This window comes from Rhinichthys klamathensis, unplaced genomic scaffold (genome assembly GCF_029890125.1).
Source record: "Rhinichthys klamathensis goyatoka isolate OS25496 unplaced genomic scaffold, OSU_Roscu_1.1 h1tg000064l_1, whole genome shotgun sequence".
NCBI classification, from domain to species: domain Eukaryota; kingdom Metazoa; phylum Chordata; class Actinopteri; order Cypriniformes; family Leuciscidae; genus Rhinichthys; species Rhinichthys klamathensis.
Genome location: NW_026606607.1, coordinates 2,580,201 through 2,598,940, shown reverse-complemented (window position 1 = coordinate 2,598,940; position 18,740 = coordinate 2,580,201). Strand labels below are relative to the sequence as shown.

At 38.4% G+C, this 18,740-nt stretch overlaps 1 protein-coding gene across 1 annotated transcript in view; it reads right to left on the bottom strand.

Annotated features, from left to right (window-relative positions):
- The window catches only part of LOC130084388 (ribonuclease inhibitor-like), a 54,404-nt gene extending 35,884 nt beyond the window's left edge, over window positions 1–18,520 (bottom strand). The window contains exons 1-10 of the mRNA XM_056249790.1: window positions 18,421–18,520; window positions 18,151–18,360; window positions 17,791–18,000; window positions 17,403–17,541; window positions 12,832–13,005; window positions 9,856–10,026; window positions 6,009–6,179; window positions 5,293–5,463; window positions 3,504–3,674; window positions 2,270–2,298 (exon numbers count right to left, since the gene is read on the bottom strand). Coding sequence (XP_056105765.1) covers window positions 2,270–2,298; window positions 3,504–3,674; window positions 5,293–5,463; window positions 6,009–6,179; window positions 9,856–10,026; window positions 12,832–13,005; window positions 17,403–17,541; window positions 17,791–18,000; window positions 18,151–18,360; window positions 18,421–18,520 — 1,546 coding nt within the window. The remainder of the gene's footprint in view (window positions 1–2,269; window positions 2,299–3,503; window positions 3,675–5,292; window positions 5,464–6,008; window positions 6,180–9,855; window positions 10,027–12,831; window positions 13,006–17,402; window positions 17,542–17,790; window positions 18,001–18,150; window positions 18,361–18,420) is intronic.
- Between the last annotated feature and the right edge of the window lie 220 nt (window positions 18,521–18,740).

Below are 18,740 nucleotides of genomic sequence, written 5' to 3'. Positions count from 1 at the left end.
AGGGAACGTCTCGGTTACTAACGTAACCTCGGTTCCCTGAGAGTAGGGAACGAGTATTGCGTAACCCGCCGGCTACTGTGCTTAGATCAGGGGATCGCTTCAGTCGACTTAACCTGAATTCTATGGCGAAAATGGGGGCTTATATAGCTATAAGCCCGCCAGTAAAACGTTGTTGGACTTTGGATAGTTTTTTTTTTTTTTAAGGATACAATTTTATAGGTCATGATATAAAAAAAAATAATAATAAAAAAAAATTAACGTTTGATGAAATCATCTTCGTCACTATTTGCCGTTGACATATTCATTTAAAATACTTCTATTACTCTTCTATAATCCCATTCTTGTAAATCTATAAACTCTAAACTCTGTCACCTTTTCCTAAATAATAAATTACTAATATACACCGTCTATATCTTGTTTAAAATAATCTAATTGTCATTGAATATTGGAAGTTACACCATCAACATTGTAATCAAGCAGTGCGATATCTAATTAATAACAAAGCAATTTTCAGCACATTTTACATTTACATGTGATCATTTACCAGACACTTTTATCCAAAGCGACATACAAATGAGGAGAGCAATAAAACCAACAATATGGCAGTGATGTGACCATTCCCAGTTTAGTCTACAAAAAGATGCGTCTTCAGCAGTTTGGGTCATCACAAATAGAAGAATCTTACATTATTTATTAGTGAGTTCAAGTCCTCTATTAGATCATTGTGGTAATCTGATGTCATCTGTGATATAAAAAAAAAAATCAGACCCACAAAAAGATCCAAACAAGAAACTGCTGTGAAGTCACACACAAACACGAGAGTGAGATCGCTGTGACGTCTCTGTGTCTTCAGTCTCTGTTGACTGTGACGTCTCTGTAGCGGCTCCTTATTCACCATCAGCTCACCCTGAGGAAAATACAATTAAACACACAGACAGTCACATATGGAGTACGAGACATTACTGCGGTCACATCACATCAGTAGATTCATTTCAGAACAAACACAGGCAGAGATACATACAGAGTACATTAATATTACAGCCAGAGATGTAAAGGTGAGGAGAACATCAGAGCTGTTGTGCCGCACGCGGGGAACGACAAGCTGCGACAGTCGGAGATTCTGGTCAAGACCATTGTGAAAAGATCATCGTGTCAGGAACACTTCCCACTTACCCTCGTGGAAACCAAAGGTTCAGTAGATTATTCGCATTATATGAATGATGTGATGAACAGAAACTACTCTCTCAATTAATTGTAATCTTGTAATTGTAAGATTCTTCTGTGAGAATGGCCTGCAGCCCAGAGTCAGAGCAGACCTGCTGTCGGACATCATCTATGTACTGATTAAATGATAATAGCACATGTAGTCCATTCCATAGAGACTGTGTCTGTTCTCAGAATAATGAGAACAAATATTGTTTATTATTACAGGATCCAGGAAAAATAACTGAGCAGTGAAACTGCCCGCTGTTCTTCAGAAAAATCCTCCAGGTATTGCACATTTTTAGGTTTTCCAGCATCTTCTGCATATTTGACACCTTTCCAACAATGACTATGATTTTGAGATTCATCTTTTTACATCAAGGACAATTGAGTGACTCATACACAACTATTACAAAAGGTGAAAACATTTACTGATGCTCAAGAAGGAAACAATGCATTACGAGCAGGTGGTGTAAACTTTAAACAGGATTATGATGATGTGTACATTTTGTTTAAAGATCATCTTTTTTTCATTTAGTACTGCCCTTCAGAAGCGAATAATTCCCTGTTTCGCAGAAGACAAAATAATTACAATTTATATTGTTCATGCAATTTAAAAAGTGTACACACCCCAGCTTTTAATGCATTGTGTTGCATCAGTAAAAAAAAAAAAGAAAAAGTTATCATTTTTTTCTAAAAATATATATTTCTTCAAGAAATACTCTGTAAAACTGATGTTGTTAAAAATAATATGCAGGGGAAACCAAGTCCTATGTTTGGTGGACCCTCTGTGTTACAAACCTTATTAGTATTCCAAAGTATTCTAAATTATTTAGATTAGGTTACAAAGCTTGTGTAATCTAACGAAAAATGTTACAAATTACCATGTTTTGTAATCTGTAGTAAATAATCCACTTACAATATAGTGTCTCCAGTTTATAATGTGGATCATTCTTTAGATCAGAGAGAAGCTTCATGTCTGAATCTCCTAGTTTATTCCCAGACAGATCCAGTTCTCTCAGGTGTGAGGGGTTTGATCTCAGAGCTGAAGTCAGAGCAGCAAAACCTTCATCTGTGACTCCACAATCCCTCAACCTGTAGAGAACAATGATACTGTGTAAACGGTGTGTAAAATTACCTTTTATTAAAGATTGCAATGTGTGATGTGATTTGAATGTAGTGACAAGCAATGAATGCCACTATATTCTACACTGTTTTATAAAGGATGTCGGTTCTCCGTGTTCTCGAGGTAAAACTGAGGGACAAATACCATGCAGTAAAATTGAATGAATTAATCCAGTTAGGGAAACATATTAAAATCACTTTAAAACTTCTTAATTATGTTACTTGGAAATGACTTGATTCCATGATGTTGACATTATGTGAACAAATGATCTTTGTTTAACTTGATTGGTTCATGTGAAATGATGTGCATGATTAAATCATTTAAATCCAACACACTTTTTCAGTGCATTGTTTTCTGTTTTAAAAATAAATGAATTTAAATTTACTGTAAAACCTTAAGAATGTCAACATTGAAAAGTGGAAGACTAATCAATTTGTTAAAGAAATGTAAATTATTAGACGGCCTTGAAGCCTTTTTGTCCCTGATAATATTATTTTTTCTATTTCTTTTTCCTTTTTTATAGATTTGTGCTCTGTTCTTTACGGCATGTATTATAGTTTTGTTTTGTCTTATTGTAATGGAATTTACTGCAATAAAACACTTCCGCATTCCTGGATTCCTATGGAAGTCTATGGGTGTTGTAACCGTCAGTTCAAAAACACTGTTGTTTTAATATAACATTTATACTTTGTGTATTTGTGTAATGTAATGTTTTGTCTTGTTTGTGATGTGGAGTATATATATATATATATATATATGCTGGGAATAACATTTATGTTTTAGGATTAGCATGTTTAATCAAGCATTGGCTCACCGGTGATGTTCACTGATTTAACTGAATATTTATTTAATGTGCATTTGGACTGATGTAAGTATCACTCACTTGTAATTTATTGTTTAACTGAGCGTCTATGAATCACACACAAAACTACTGGTTTTGGTTTTCCTGGTAAAACTATAATTGTACAGAAAATGAGCTCTCAATAAAATGTATTCAATTGTCTCTCATTTGTGTTGTGTGGATGTGTAATTGTTTGGTTGCACTCCTTCTTCAGACCCGAAACAAGCAAAGTTGGTGATCAATGAGTAAAAAAGTTTAAACTATTACATTACTAATAAAGAATATATTTAGCAAGGACAAATATATATGTGTTTATCAGAGAGTTCATCTTACCACAGTTTCTCCAGTTTACAGTGAGGATCCTCCAGTACAGCAGAGAGCAGAGGAACTGAATCTCCTAGTTTATTCCCAGTCAGATCCAGTAGTCTCAGGTGTGAGGGGTTTGATCTCAGAGCTGAAGTCAGAGCAGCAAAACCTTCATCTGTGACTCCACAATACCTCAACCTGTAGAGAACAATGACACACTCTTCACTCTCTCAGTTCAGATCAACAACACGTACAAGCCACAATTCTACACAGACTATTAAATATGTCTAAATTTCAATTGGAGATTTATCAGTCAAAATATTTTATCAAAAAAAGAATTTATGAAGAAATTCAAAAAGCTTTCGACACCTGTGCTTCATAATCCAACATATCTAAATGATCTCAAAAAACAACGACACCTCTTCACTCTGTGACAGACTCATCGTGAAGATGAAAGCACACAAGAGTAACACGAAGGTTAACTTAAATGTTTTAATCGTTTTATTCTGATGTTATTTGCAAGATATAAAGCTATGTTTTAGTTCATATGTTTCCGTAATGAGTGAGTGAGTGCTCAATTTCCAAGTCAAGCTGTGCTAACTGGAGCGTCGCTGGAGATCGACATGAAAACTGAGAAATGAAACCAACACTTTCCCTGCTTCTCCCCACAGCCTCTTGAATGTTTGTATCTCCCAGGATACATCACCCCTTTTAGGGTTAATTTTAAATTAAGAGAATGATTATATGAATATACTATATGAATTATAAATAATTAAATTCATATAATATAAATATTTAAAAAATTCACCCTAAACTGCTTTAATTTGGAGTGAGAGATACAGGCGGAGTGGCTTTATTGCATCAGATACATGTCACTTTACTCACAGCTGATTGGTCCAGTTTTGGTTTGTGATCTCGACCACAGAATAAATTTATTTTATTCAAGGTCATCCTGCAGCGCAAGTTAGTTACCATGGCGATGGAACCCGCTAAAAACCAATCCACCTTCTTGAGCCCGAAAAAACAGAGTTTGCTCAAAATAATCTCAAACTTACAAGGGGAGCAACTGAAACTGGCTTCATGCAACAGGCCACAGAAACAGTGGGAAACACTGCTGTATTAACCAGCACTCACTGTAATTCTGAAGTGCTCCTGAAGAGCTTAAGTAGCTGGTTCAGGTGTGCTGGATCTGAACTCTGCAGAGAGGTAGATCTCCAGGAACAGGTTTGGGCGCTCCAGATTTAGATTAACGAGATTTACGTTTCCTGCTTCTTTGCATCAAAATGATACATAATATTGAACTATTCATTTGGGCACGTTCATTCTTTCTCCGCAAAGAACACAAGTCCATTCTTAGATCTGAGAAACCACCCAGCAGAAGCCCAACACTGCACATTTTGGATGTCTCTCTTCTCTGCCAAACCCACCGGAGATCTTGGAGTCTTTACTAACGAGCTGATGAGTTGAATCTGCTGTGTTTGATTAGAGAGACATCTAAACTGTGCAGTGCTGGTGAAACTCCAGGATCAGGGTTGAGAACCACTGACTTATTATACATGAACATCATTGGGGAAAACACTGTTGAATAACATGTCATTGTAGTCAGAGTGAAACACACTAAAATGATTAAATAATGAAATATTTTTTTAAATGTAACAATGAACACTAATACCAGATCCTGAGATTAGACATTTGTGTACACCTGTGATTTCTGTGCTGAGATTTAGTGTTTATAGAACAGTAAGAATTTTAGGACTAAAATTAGCTTCTAAAATGAGGACAAAGACATGTGTGACTATCAGAGAGAATATCTAACCTCAGATTCTCCAGTTTACAGTGAGGATCCTCCAGTACAGCAGAGAGCAGAGGAACTGAATCTCCTAGTTTATTCCCAGACAGATCCAGTAGTCTCAGGTGTGAGGGGTTTGATCTCAGAGCTGAAGTCAGAGCAGCAAAACCTTCATCTGTGACTCCACAATACCTCAACCTGTAGAGAACAATGACACACTCTTCACTCTCTCAGTTCAGATCAGTTTAGCAGTGAATTCATTATTAAAGAGAAAATACAAACTTAAAGCACAAATCAAAATGTTTGATGGATCATTGGACTGAGATCTAAAATGTCACAGAGCTCAAAACATGATTACTAAAAATCTAGTCTTTTTTTTTTATCTGTACTAATACAGTACGTATGGAGTAATGATTTGTTTAAATTGTGTAAACAATATTTTAAAAACAGTCCCTGCAGAAAGATGAACGTGATGAACTGCAAGAATAAATCCAGCATGTTCTTCATTTCTAAGTTCTGAATGTGTTGAGATCGAGTCGGTTTAAAATCAAGAGACTGAAGTGTTGATTGTGATGTGACTGTATTTCAGTGACTCAGTCCTGCAGAATCATGTGACTGAAGAGCAGCTCATGTGTTCAATCACTTACAGTTTAATAAGCTCAATAACAGCAGCAGAAAAAGGCTGAACATTTCAAATATAGGCTTTACATTGTGTTTCAAGCGCGAGTCATATATGATCTTACCACAGATTCTCCAGTTTACAGTGAGGATCCTCCAGTACAGCAGAGAGCAGAGGAACTGAATCTCCTAGTTTATTCCCAGTCAGATCCAGTAGTCTCAGGTGTGAGGGGTTTGATCTCAGAGCTGAAGTCAGAGCAGCAAAACCTTCATCTGTGACTCCACAATAACTCAACCTGTAGAGAACAATGACACACTCTTCACTCTCTCAGTTCAGATCAGTTTAACACAAGTGTCCGCAGCCGTACTGCAGGGCGTCTGTCAATTAATGCTTGATCACAAATAATTTTTTGTTAAATTAAAACATGGGTAAAAACACCAAGTCAAATTTATGTCAAATTTAAATATAAGCACTCTCAAATGAATGCAAGAGAACCCTCAGTTGATTCTGTAATAATATCATACCAGCAAACTCTCAAGTGTGTTTTTGTGTTTGAACTCTGGAGAACGTCAAATGTTTCTATTTACAATGTGTTTTTACAGCGGTGAGAAATGTAGCCAATCACAGTCATGTTTGTTGGTCTATTGAACGCAGTGGCCAATCAGAGGCGTTTCATTTAGTCAGAATCCACTCACCGAGATATAAAGGCCCTGTCCCAAATGGCACACTTCATATGCACTTTCAGTCTTGTAGACTTACAATGGCTTCCGCGTCCCGTTAAGTCCATGATACTGTAGGGTGTCCATTTAGTAATTTTAGGTTTCAGAAGGGGACTCACGAGCGCCGCTCAGCGGTCGATATGTGCCCTACATGCACACTTTTGCTGAGCCCACACTGAAGCGAGCTCCGCAGCAGACTTCTTCCCGACAGTCAAAGCGGCGTTACGTCACGAAAGTGCGGACTCAGAGGAAGACCGCGAGTGTTTATGGTGCCATTTGTGACAGGGCCAAACTCACAATTAAGTGACATAAATAACAATTGCAAGAAAAAGTCAGAATTGCGAGATAAAAAGTCACAATTATCTTTTAAATTGTTTTATCCCGTGGCAGAAACAAGCTTCCATAAATTCGAGGCAACCAGTGGCGAATTAGTCTTCCAGGTTTTGATGTCATCCCTGAAGCTCTATTCATAGTCAGCTTTCCTTTCACATCCCCCAAATGCCAGCAAACCAATGAGAACGCGGAACAATGATGATGATGATGCATAATAACAGAACGTAGGCACCAACGTTGTGGATACACTTACCCAAAACCCTCCATAACTTTTCAATGAATTTCACATTTATTTGTATAGCGCTTTTCACAATACATGCTGTTTCAAAGCAGCTTCACAGAAAATGCACATCTACATTACAATTTAGAGTGATCTTTTATCAGAGGTGACTGTGTCCAAGTTATGTATTTCAGAAATGTACATATACAAATTACACATTTAGCTAATAATGTATTAAATTTAATTTAATTTATAACTGGCACTTATTTAAAAAAAAAAAATAGTCGATTGGCAAATAAATAAATGACAGACAGTTACATATGTACAGCATAATTTTATTATGTAAGCTTTATTTTACACCTCGAACGACAAGGGAATTTATAGTGTTAATATTAATTTGCGAGTCCGCGAACCCATTCTCTTAAATGCATTGGTTCAGCAGAGCATTCACAGCTTACAGTATACGGACTGAATGCCCCTGACCTGAAGCTTTTATCTTAAGTGTCGCGACCCCTTTTTTGAATAAACATGAAAATGCACAATCCGAACTTAAATGGTTGTAATTCAAAATTGCTTTGGAATATAGATGTAAGATTGGTCTTGTTTTAAAGAAGACATTTGGCAGATGTTTGTAGAAGTGAAATAAATTAAGAAAGTGAATTAAGAAAGTGAAACAGTAAAAAAGTTATAGAAGTTTGAGTTTATGAAAATGTAAAATGTAAAAATTGAATTATTCATATTTGATATAAAATATATTTTTTCAAAACCTGGTGGACTCTAAAACTGCAAGTAAATAAAAGCCAAAACTCTGAACAAGTTGTGTTTCAAATTTTAGGTTGATATCTCAAAAAATTAGCTTTCAGTAAGATTTTGTTTGGGCGCAGTAACAAACTTTTTACTGCCCATATAAGGGCGCCTCCATTTCCATATGTGTTTTGAGTGATCTGAACCATTATTTCCACAATTTTCATACAATTTATGAAGTAGACATCCTACTCAGTAGTAAAGGAAGTTTGGCATATTTTGATATGAATTCAACCTCTAATAATCACATAAAAATAACACGCATGTGCGTTATAGCTCGCTGACACAATTATTTCTTTATATTTAAAACATTTTCAGACCTTTTTTTCTAAAAAAAATTAATGGATATTATCTTTTGAACTATTGGCATGAAAACAAACTGAGGTTTCTACCATTCTTTCATGATTTTCATGTTCATCACTATTTCAAAATAAAGGTCTTAACACGCCTTAGGAATATGAAAATATTCTTGTTGCAAATTGACAGATTACGGCTCTTCTGTAATTTATTTTGATAATCAATCACCAAATATGAAACCTACAGATTGTAAGCTTTCAAATGATATATAGTTTGTCAATATTAGTTTAGGTTTAGTATAGCATATTACTGTTTTAAATATGTAATGGCTATGGTGACACTTAAGGGGTTAAGACCAATTTCATTTTCATCATTTATTTCTATTATTTGCAATACTTCATGCTTGAAGTTTAACACATAAGAGTTTATTACCAAAACAGTAATTAAGTGTCTTTAGAAATGTTATAATATATATTATAATGAAAAAGACTAATAAAATTGTCTCTTCATATTGAATGGATAACAATATATGTCTGGACACTTGAAAAATGTAATAATGTGGTCTATAAAACTTAAACATTTAATGATTTATAAGCATTTCACATATTTCTACACTAATTAGACAAAACTGCTATACTGCCAGTACACCATACTGTACAAATGAACTAGATCAATGTTCATTCTTGTCTGAAACTTTGGAGGAGACAAATATGAGACCACCAGGGTCTTTAGTTTAGGAAAAAAATCTGAGCACAGTGTGTGATGTTGCTGAGATCTCTTCCAAACTTTAGAGGAGACAAATATGAGATCTCCAGTATGAAGGGCCGTATAGGCAACAATTATTGAAAAGCATTTCAAACACTATAGTGAAACGAAAAACATTGATCAACCTTGGTGAAATTCATTCATACGCATTACTGAAATCAGAAAATATTTCGGTAGTTGATGATGGCTAATTTCCCTTGAAAAAGAAGTTGTGTGTCCGCACTTCTGTTTAATGTGGCGCGTCTCACAAACTCTTTTAAGCAATGGCGGTTAGTTGTAGCGAGTTGTATGGGAAGCCAAACACACCTGCATATAAGATCATGAAGATCAGCATGAAGTTATTACATTTCTTTTGCTTATTATCTTTCATATTAGTACATTAGTAGTGTTTGAAAAGCTACTTTGAAGAATTGTATTTTTGTAGCTACGGAAAGAGCTGTTAAAAGCAGAAACTTCAACGATTAAGGATTGTGCAGTGCTGGGGGAACTATAGGATCAGGGTTGGGAACCACTATTATTGCACAGAAACATCATTAGGGAAAACACTGGTGAGTAAACGTGGGGGAACAGGATTGTCACTGTAGTCAGAGTGAAACAGACTCAAATTATTGAATATAATGAATATAATGAAATACTGACTAAATCTAATGGATACATTTTAAAAAGAATGTAAAAATGAACACTAATACCAGATCATGAGATTAGACATTTGTGTACACCTGTGATTTCTGTGCTGAGATTTAGTGTTTATAGAACAGTAAGAATTTTAGGACTAAAATTAGCTTGTAAAATGAGGACAAAGACATGTGTGACTATCAGAGAGACAATCTTACCACAGATTCTCCAGTTTACAGTGAGGATCCTCCAGTACAGCAGAGAGCAGAGGAACTGAATCTCCTAGTTTATTCCCAGACAGATCCAGTAGTCTCAGGTGTGAGGGGTTTGATCTCAGAGCTGAAGTCAGAGCAGCAAAACCTTCATCTGTGACTCCACAATCCCTCAACCTGTAGAGAACAATGACACACTCTTCACTCTCAGTTCAGATCAACACTACAAGCCACGATTCTACACAGACTATTAAATGTCTAAATTTTCATTGGAGATTTATAACAGTCATAAACAAATAATAAAAAAATTCAAAAAGCTTTCAACACATGTGCTCCAAAAATCCCAGTTTATATTGGCAGTTTAATAATAGGAGAAACACAGATGAAAGATAATCTTCTTTTGTTGTTTGTTAATTATTGATCCACTGATGTTGTGAAGGCTCAAACAAACAAAAACTTTTTCAATGATTTCAGACAGCAAGAGAGAAACGCAATGGCATCAAATTAAAAAAGAACATCACACACCTGACGGAAACATTTCTAGACCTTTATAAGGAAACAGCCAAGCAACCAAAATGACAGAAAAAGTTATAATAGATAAATTAAATATACTGGTTGTTACATGATTCCCAATTATTTCCATTATTTCACAATTTCCAGTATTTGAACTTTACATTTTCATTTAAATGTTGTAATTAGCAATACATTTAATTGTACCTGTAAAGCAGATTTGTTAAATGACAGCATTGATTAAAGTTTCTTACGGGGCAAGAACATTTTTCTAATGGCAGAGCATTTAACTGCATGCACAAGTAAACCGCATCTCCTGCGCTGCAACAAAACACACCGATAATAACTGCAAATTAATGTCCGGCTCAGACTAACTGTAGGCCTACATCATGTAAGACTCCAATACAGTTATTATTCCCTCACAAATAAATCTCTCAGGGAGTAAACTGTTTCTTGATAAACTACACAACATTGTAATAGTATTTTCAATGGGTTTTTAAATTATTATTACTATGATTATTATTATTTTAAGTCATTATTGTACCTGGTTCATTAGGCTACTCTTGTAAGAAAGTAGCAGTGGCTGGAACAGACTTTAAGTATCGCCTGCGCTTGAAAAGATGCAATCTAATCCTGTTTTCATGAAATAAGATGCTCCCAAACAGGGTTGAGCTTACGGACCTGTTGCTATGACAGCAACTCCAGGATGAGCTTTGAAGAACCTAACAATCCTGGATCATGTAAAATCGTCAACAGTAAATGATTAAATGATTTTTGTTGTTTCCACAGTAATATTCCTGTACTCTCAACAGTTCTCTAGTGTATAAGCCGTGTGTAGTGATGATGTGCCTCCAGCAGTGCTCGAAGTGGGCCGGTACGCACCAGCACTTCTATATTTTAAGCTGTGGTGTACCCTCACTTTTTCTTGTGTACCGGCACTTCTCAGTGGCGTCACTAGGCCCCTTTTCTACTCAGACACATGATTTACAAAACCTGCTTCTGTGATTCAAAATGATACATAATATTGAACAATTTATTCAGTCATGGTGATGACTAGAAGTGTGCACTTTTTTTTATTACCGGAAAGAGTTAAACAGTGGGGGAGGAGTGAAATTATATATAAAGTATCTTTATTTGTACGTTTTCTGATAGGAGTACCTTTCATTTGTCCATGAAAAATGCAGTTTCTCTGCTCGCTTCTCGACGACTGTTCTTTCACTCAGCACAAGTTTGGTATTGTTTTAAAGCGTAGCAATCCAACTTTGTGAATATTCATTGCGAATTCTCGATGGCATGAGTCTGAACCAATGAAATGTGATTTTCAGACTCATACTGATTTAAACTAAATTATTTTACTCACATTGACTGACACATTCGAAACGTGCCTCAAAGACGCCTCAGACCGCACGTGACCCCGATATACACTTATACCTACACAGAATTACAGTATTTCAAAATATCTGTCTTGGCGAGTATTCAAGCAAACATTATCTGCTATGTCTTAAGTGAACATTTGGTTAACTGTTGGAGAAAAACATCTGATGTGTAACATTATATTAGATCAGCAGTACAGTAGGTCCGAATGTATAGGCTGTCTTTTTCGTTAATGTTAATCAAACAATTGTGGGATCATGGGGAAAAAAGTTTAATATATATTGATCCTATAGATATTTGGTTTTGACTTGATGTGTGCCAAATTTGGTGTTATTACCAGAGATTTTAAGGTATTGTTGGTAGAGGATTTTGTTTTGGAACCTTCAGAAAACTTTCACTTGATTATTTTCAAAATTGACTTTGACTATAAAATTCAAACAGGTGTAGCTCAGTCATGAAAATTTGCTCATTGCGACTCATTTTGTCAGAATGGGTCACGTATGTAAGCAGATGCATATGTAAAATCAAAACTGATAATGTTTCTTAATGAAATGTCGACGCAGGACGAGGTATAGGACTGTGAAGCGCTGGGGGTGTTGTTGGATTGAACTACTTGATCTACTCATCGTCCTGAATCTGATCCAGACGTAGTCTAAATATCTAATATCTAAAAATTATGTATCTTAATCAAGATACACAAGCAATTTTTCAGTATACAAGACTTAATATTTTAAGTCATTTTGCTTCTCAAGTAAATGTATCTTCAATTAAGAATACAAAAAAGAAAAGATGACAAAAATACTGAAAAATACATTTATTTTCTGCAGTGTAGTCCTAAAATTTACATAAGCATTTAGTCCAGGGTTCCTCAAATCTGGTTTTGAAGTGCCGCTGTCCTGCAGAGTTTAGATCCAACACTAATTAAAGACCCTGAACAAGCTGATCCATGTCCTCAGAGTTACAGGAAGGGGAGTTTATCAGGGTTTGAGCTAAACTCCGTAGGGCAGCGGCCCTCCAGTGCCAGATTTGTGGAACCCTGATTTAGTCTTACAGAAGACAATAACATGTCTGACTATGATATACCGTAGATGATCTTACCAGAGTTTCTCCAGTTTACAGTCAGGATCCTCCAGTACAACAGAGAGAAGCTTCACACCCGGATCTCGTAGGTTTCTATTATCTAGATTCAGTTCTCTCAGTTGTGAGGGGTTTGATCTCAGAGCTGAAGTCAGAGCAGCACAATCTTTCTCTGTGATTTCACAATCACTCAAACTGTAGAGAGATGAAAATCAGACTTGGTAAACACTATGAACTGAAAACAAAAAGCAATAGAAATTAGAGAAAAAAATAGACAATTTGTATATGGAGTAAAGCAAACACTGTACTGTCGTCACTAATGGATGGCATTGTCTCAAAATTACTCAGGAACCTTGAGATCCGACGGTAGCTGCTCGTATCTCAGCCTGCCTGACAGACATTTCTGGCTGGATGAAGGACCACCACCTTCAACTAAACCTTGCGAAGACAGAGCTGCTTGTGGTCCCGGCCAACCCAACACTTCGTCACAACTTCTCCATTCAGCTAGGCTCGTCATCCATAACTCCATCAACGTCAGCTAGGAACCTTGGGGTTGTAATTGATGATCAGTTGAAATTCACAGACCACATTGCTAGAACTGCCCGGTCCTGCAGATTTGCCTCGCACAACATTAGGAGGATCAGGCCTTTCCTAACAGAGCATGCCACACAACTCCTTGTCCAAGCACTTGTTTTATCCAGACTGGACTATTGTAATGCTCTCCTGGCTGGTCTTCCAGCTTGCTCTGTCAAACCTCTGCAACTGATCCAGAATGCTGCAGCCACAGTAGTCTTTAATGAGCCAAAGAGAGCACACGTCACTCCTCTCCTCACACAATTGCACTGGTTGCCAGTTGCCGCTCGCATTAAATTCAAGGCACTGACGTTTGCCTATACAGAACAACCACTGGCACTGCTCCCTCTTACCTAAACTCATTACTTCAGACTTATGTGCCATCCAGAAACTTGCGCTCTGCTAGCGAATGTCGTCTAGTGGTACCATCTCAAAGAGGCACAAAATCTCTTTCCCGGACCTTTACCATGACTGTTCCCTGCTGGTGGAATGATCTGCCAAACTCAACCAGAGCTTTTGAGTCAGTAGCCACTTTCAAGAAACTGCTGAAGACGTATCTTTTCCGGCAGCACTTGATTCAGTAGTACTAACACTTTCTCTTCTCTTCTATTTAAAAAAAAAAAAAAAAAAACTGCACTAAAATTAAACTGAGAGGGGTTATAGCACTTGCGTATTTTTGTCCTACTGTTAATTTAACTGCTTCTATTGTTCTCATTTGTAAGTCGCTTTGGATAAAAGCGTCTGCTAAATGAATAAATGTAAATGTAACTTTAAACTTGTTTGGTTTAAATTAAGTACATTCGTTAAGTAAGTACTCATTGAAATTAAGTACCTACTCATTGAGTATGCGGCGGGTTGTCACCAACGTCATGTTCTGGGCGGTAACCCGGATGCGCGGCCATTATGGAGGCACTCGGATGTAAACAACGGCATGGATTGCACTGTTTACGTACTACTGAACACATTGTTACACTAATAAACCATGGTAAAAACACGTAGTAGGTGCGAAATCATATAGAGAAGGACTTAGTAAGCAGGAGAGAGCGAAACATTTTGACAAACTAAAGTTAATATGTGGTAAAGGTCCGAACGAGCTAGCTTCTCCAGCCCGTACTGCAGTTCTTCCTTCTATTTCTTATCCCGACACAGGCTACGTTCAGATTGCCAGTCCAAAAAAGCACATGAAATCCGTTTCAAGCTACATTCATATGTGGTTTGAAATCCTATTCAAATCACATATCAGGGCATCGGCTTCAGTCTGAACGATCGGATTTCGCGTGGTATGTGACTCTCACGTTAAATGTAAACGTCAGACGTTGTTAGAGGAAACACGCTGAAAGTCGCTGTCGAAACAATTCTGTGTTGTTGCAAAGTGCCGGACGAGCAGAACATTATTATTTCTGAAACATATTTTGAAACTAGCGCGGAAAAAAAGCTGTAGTGCATAATATCCTCATACAGTTCTGCAGCTCAAGACGCAGTAGTCCAGCGCGGCGGCTACACATTCCCATGTTGTCAAATTTAAATAAGACGACATCTCGATTGCAAATGCAAACCCCTCCATCAACACAATGTCAGTGCCATATTGCCCAAGAGCTGCATGGATACACACATCGGATCTGAACAGTTGCGATTCACAGTGTGGACATTATTTTAGATCAGATTCCAATCGGATACAAAGATAATCGGATTTGGACTGACAGTGTGAATGTAGCCATAGTTAAATACGTCAACATTTTAGCCATAGTCAACGCTTCATTAACACATGTCATGTGGTTGATGAGCTGATGCTGTGCCTCACCACAAACGCCTTCTTTCATCCGTTTTTTACACTCTTCTCTTTAACTTTTAGCAGTAGATAGAACTCGAAATGTTTTTTCCCGATGCGACCGATTAGACCAGACCAAAACTCGACCATTTTTCAGCAGCAATAATCAGCCAAATTTGCGAGTCCGTTCAGTTCAATGGCATTGTTTACGTTCAGTGCCTCCAAAATGGCCGACTTCTGGTTTGATGATGTAGTGCAGTGTTAAATACATCTGTGGTGTAATCCCATATTTACTCCACTAGAGGGCCACCTTGGTTCTTATAAGGGGGTCACCGTAAAGCAGCGAGTGAGTGTTATTTTTCACATGCTGGTGAGCAGCAAACGCTGCTAGTGCTCGGTAATAAATAACGAGTTCGGAGATATACCTTTATGTGTCGGTAGTTTATTATAGGCACCACACTACGAAGATAAAGGAACACTACAGATGACGCGTCGTGAAACCCTCTATACATTATAACATAAATAATGATTTAAAAACCTGAAAGAAGCAGTTTTTTGTTGTTGTTTTTGGGGGTTTTTTTTTGGATAAAAGACATCGTTATGTTTCGCTTCTCTGTCTGCGCTTCAGAGAGCATCTAAAGCCGCTAAACTTATGGAAAGTTCAGTCAGGGAAACCGTTTCTCAAAGATGCGCAACGATTTATAGATTTATTTGGAACTATTTTCATTGGCGATATAGATCAAAATGTAAGTCATGTAATATTAACAACTTGTTTATTTTAAACAACGTCCTACTGATGTTCGGGACAGCACTCTTCCTCATCTGATAATGTTGCTTAACTTAGGCTATTGTTAGAAATAGAAGGGGAAAAAAACCAGGATAGCCTAGAGGAACTTTTTTGTGAATTGTAATTTGTTTCAGAAATGGGCTTTTATTGTAATATCTGTTGATTCATTTTGTTTCAGTGGTCTGTTATGCTTCATAATAAAATATGGCTACCCATCCGCAGCTTTACTTGGTCTTGTTTATGCACCAGCTGCAAATGCTAACAAATAAACAGCGTTAGTTTTTGTATCAACAATCATGAATTAAAAATGCTAAGTCAGTCTTTGTTTGTATTGCATGTTCACTTTTAATACAACGAAACAGCCTAGGTCTCTCATCCCTCACAAACTCGCGGTCGAGTACGTCATAATGATCGCCGCATTCCTCAGAACGCTCGGTGACGTTATAATGAGTGCAGCGGATTTTTTCTTCTTGTAGCGAGTCGGCGATTGAGTGAGTAGCCTATGCTTTTTACACTGGGTTTGGGGATCTGAATTTGAATCTTTATATAATTTGCAGAAGAATCTGCTTAAACTGTGGAATGTTATTGTATAGATTAGCTGTTGCTACATTTAGATAAATAAATAGGCATGGCTACACTGGTTTGTGTGGAAATGAGAGCATGATATGTGAATCAATAATGATCAAATCTTTTTATTTATATAATTGTAGATCATTTATATTCAAATGACAAAATGATAGCAGATCTGATGACACACTGAAGTGATTCTGAAAGCTTATTTGCCTTAAGCTGATTTGTTTAAATCAATCAAATTTGCCTCGACAACCGGCAAAATAAAACATGACTATATACATTTACGTTATGTGCATCGGAGTTATTCACATTAGTAGGTAAATTGATAAAAATAACAATTAACTTTTTTAGCTTCATTGTTCATTTTAAATACATTTCAAGGAGGCTCTCAGCCTCACTTGACTCTTCTGATGGATCGCCACTGGGCATACACTGTATACATTTTTATTTGTATTTTTTAGAAAATTAAAGGCCTACTTGATTTTCCGCGTTCCGCTCCATCTTGTGCACAGTCGTGTCCGCACAGCTATTAGTTGGTGGACCAGTGTGACACTGCACAATTTCCTATTTATACTTTAGCAGATGTCAAAGAGCAGTACTGAGTCGTGTCAACATTCTTCTATCTTAACAATCACCTACCGTATGCGTTGTTGAGCACACACCGTTAGCGCGAACACAAAAATTGGGCTACACACGGACATGTCTGTTGAACTTCAGATGACAAAATGCGGAATGTGGGTTTACGTTGGGCTTAAGACAACAAGCTTTCAGGTTCTTGTACTGTATGTTTACTCAAATCATCTCTTCCCTTTCTCTTTCTTTCATAGTGTTTCACAGATATACATTGCAAATAGTATTGTTCAGTTCCAGTTCATTTTCTACATATCTAACATCGATATGAGTTTGTCAACCATGCCCACCATTTTTGAGAGTGCAGAGCAGTCATCATCTACTGAGTACTCAGATGAGCTTACTACGGCCCTTGCTGCGGGACGGTGGTGGGCGATAATGGAGGTTTCGGACCCCATACCTGAGGATTATAAGTACGGGGACATCTCAGGCCAGTGGGGGGAAACAATGGAGGCGGGAGAAACATCATGTCCCTCATCCCTGGTCTTCAGTAATGCATCTGGGAAGCCTCATTTCCAGCACTCGGGCTTCTCAGATGCAACACGGAAGACCACACCGCAGTGGAGGCAGAAGATGACGCAGGGAGCACCCTTCTCTTCCAGATCCACACAGGGAGCACCTGTGCCCGCCAGATCCACACAGAGAGCACCTGTGCCCGCCAGATCCACACAGAGAGCACCTGTGCCTGCCAGAGCCACACGGGAAGCACCTGTGCCCGCCAGATCCACACAGAGAGCACCTGTGCCTGCCAGATCAACCCGGGAAGCACCTGTGCCCGCCAGATCAACACGGGAAGCACCTGTGCCCGCCAGATCAACACGGGAAGCACCTGTGCCCGCCAGATCAACACGGGAAGCACCTGTGCCCGCCAGATCCACACAGGAAGCACCTGTGCCCGCCAGATCAACACAGGGAGCACCTGTGCCCGCCAGATCCACACAGGAAGCACCTGTGCCCGCCAGATCCACACAGGAAGCACCTGTGCCCGCCAGATCCACACAGGAAGCACCTGTGCCCGCCAGATCAACACAGGGAGCACCCGTGCCCGCCAGATCAACACAGAGAGCACCTGTGCCCGCCAGATTCACACAGGAAGCACCTGTGCCCACCAGATCCACACAGAGAGCACCTGTGCCCGCCAGATCAACACAGGAAGCACCTGTGCCCGCCAGATCAACACAGGAAGCACCTTTGCCCGCCAGATCAACACAGGAAGCACCTGTGCCCGCCAGATCCACACAGAGAGCACCTGTGCCCGCCAGATCCACACAGAGAGCACCTGTGCCCGCCAGATCCACAGAGGGAGCACCTGTGCCTGCCAGATCCACAGAGGGAGCACCTGTGCCCGCCAGATCCACACAGGGAGCACCTGTGCCCATAGGGTCCAAACAAAGAGGAATACTCAGGATCCCATTACATTTGACTAAACACCTGATACATGCCTCTTTTGAAACACCCATGCCCATCCAGTCTCTACAGAGGGCACCAGTGGCGTCCTCAAAGGTGCTCACATACTCCTCAGATGGAGCACCCATGCAGGACAAGATGGGACCTAGGCCCAAACTTAAGATCCCTGAGCCATTAAGGCAGGAGCTGCTG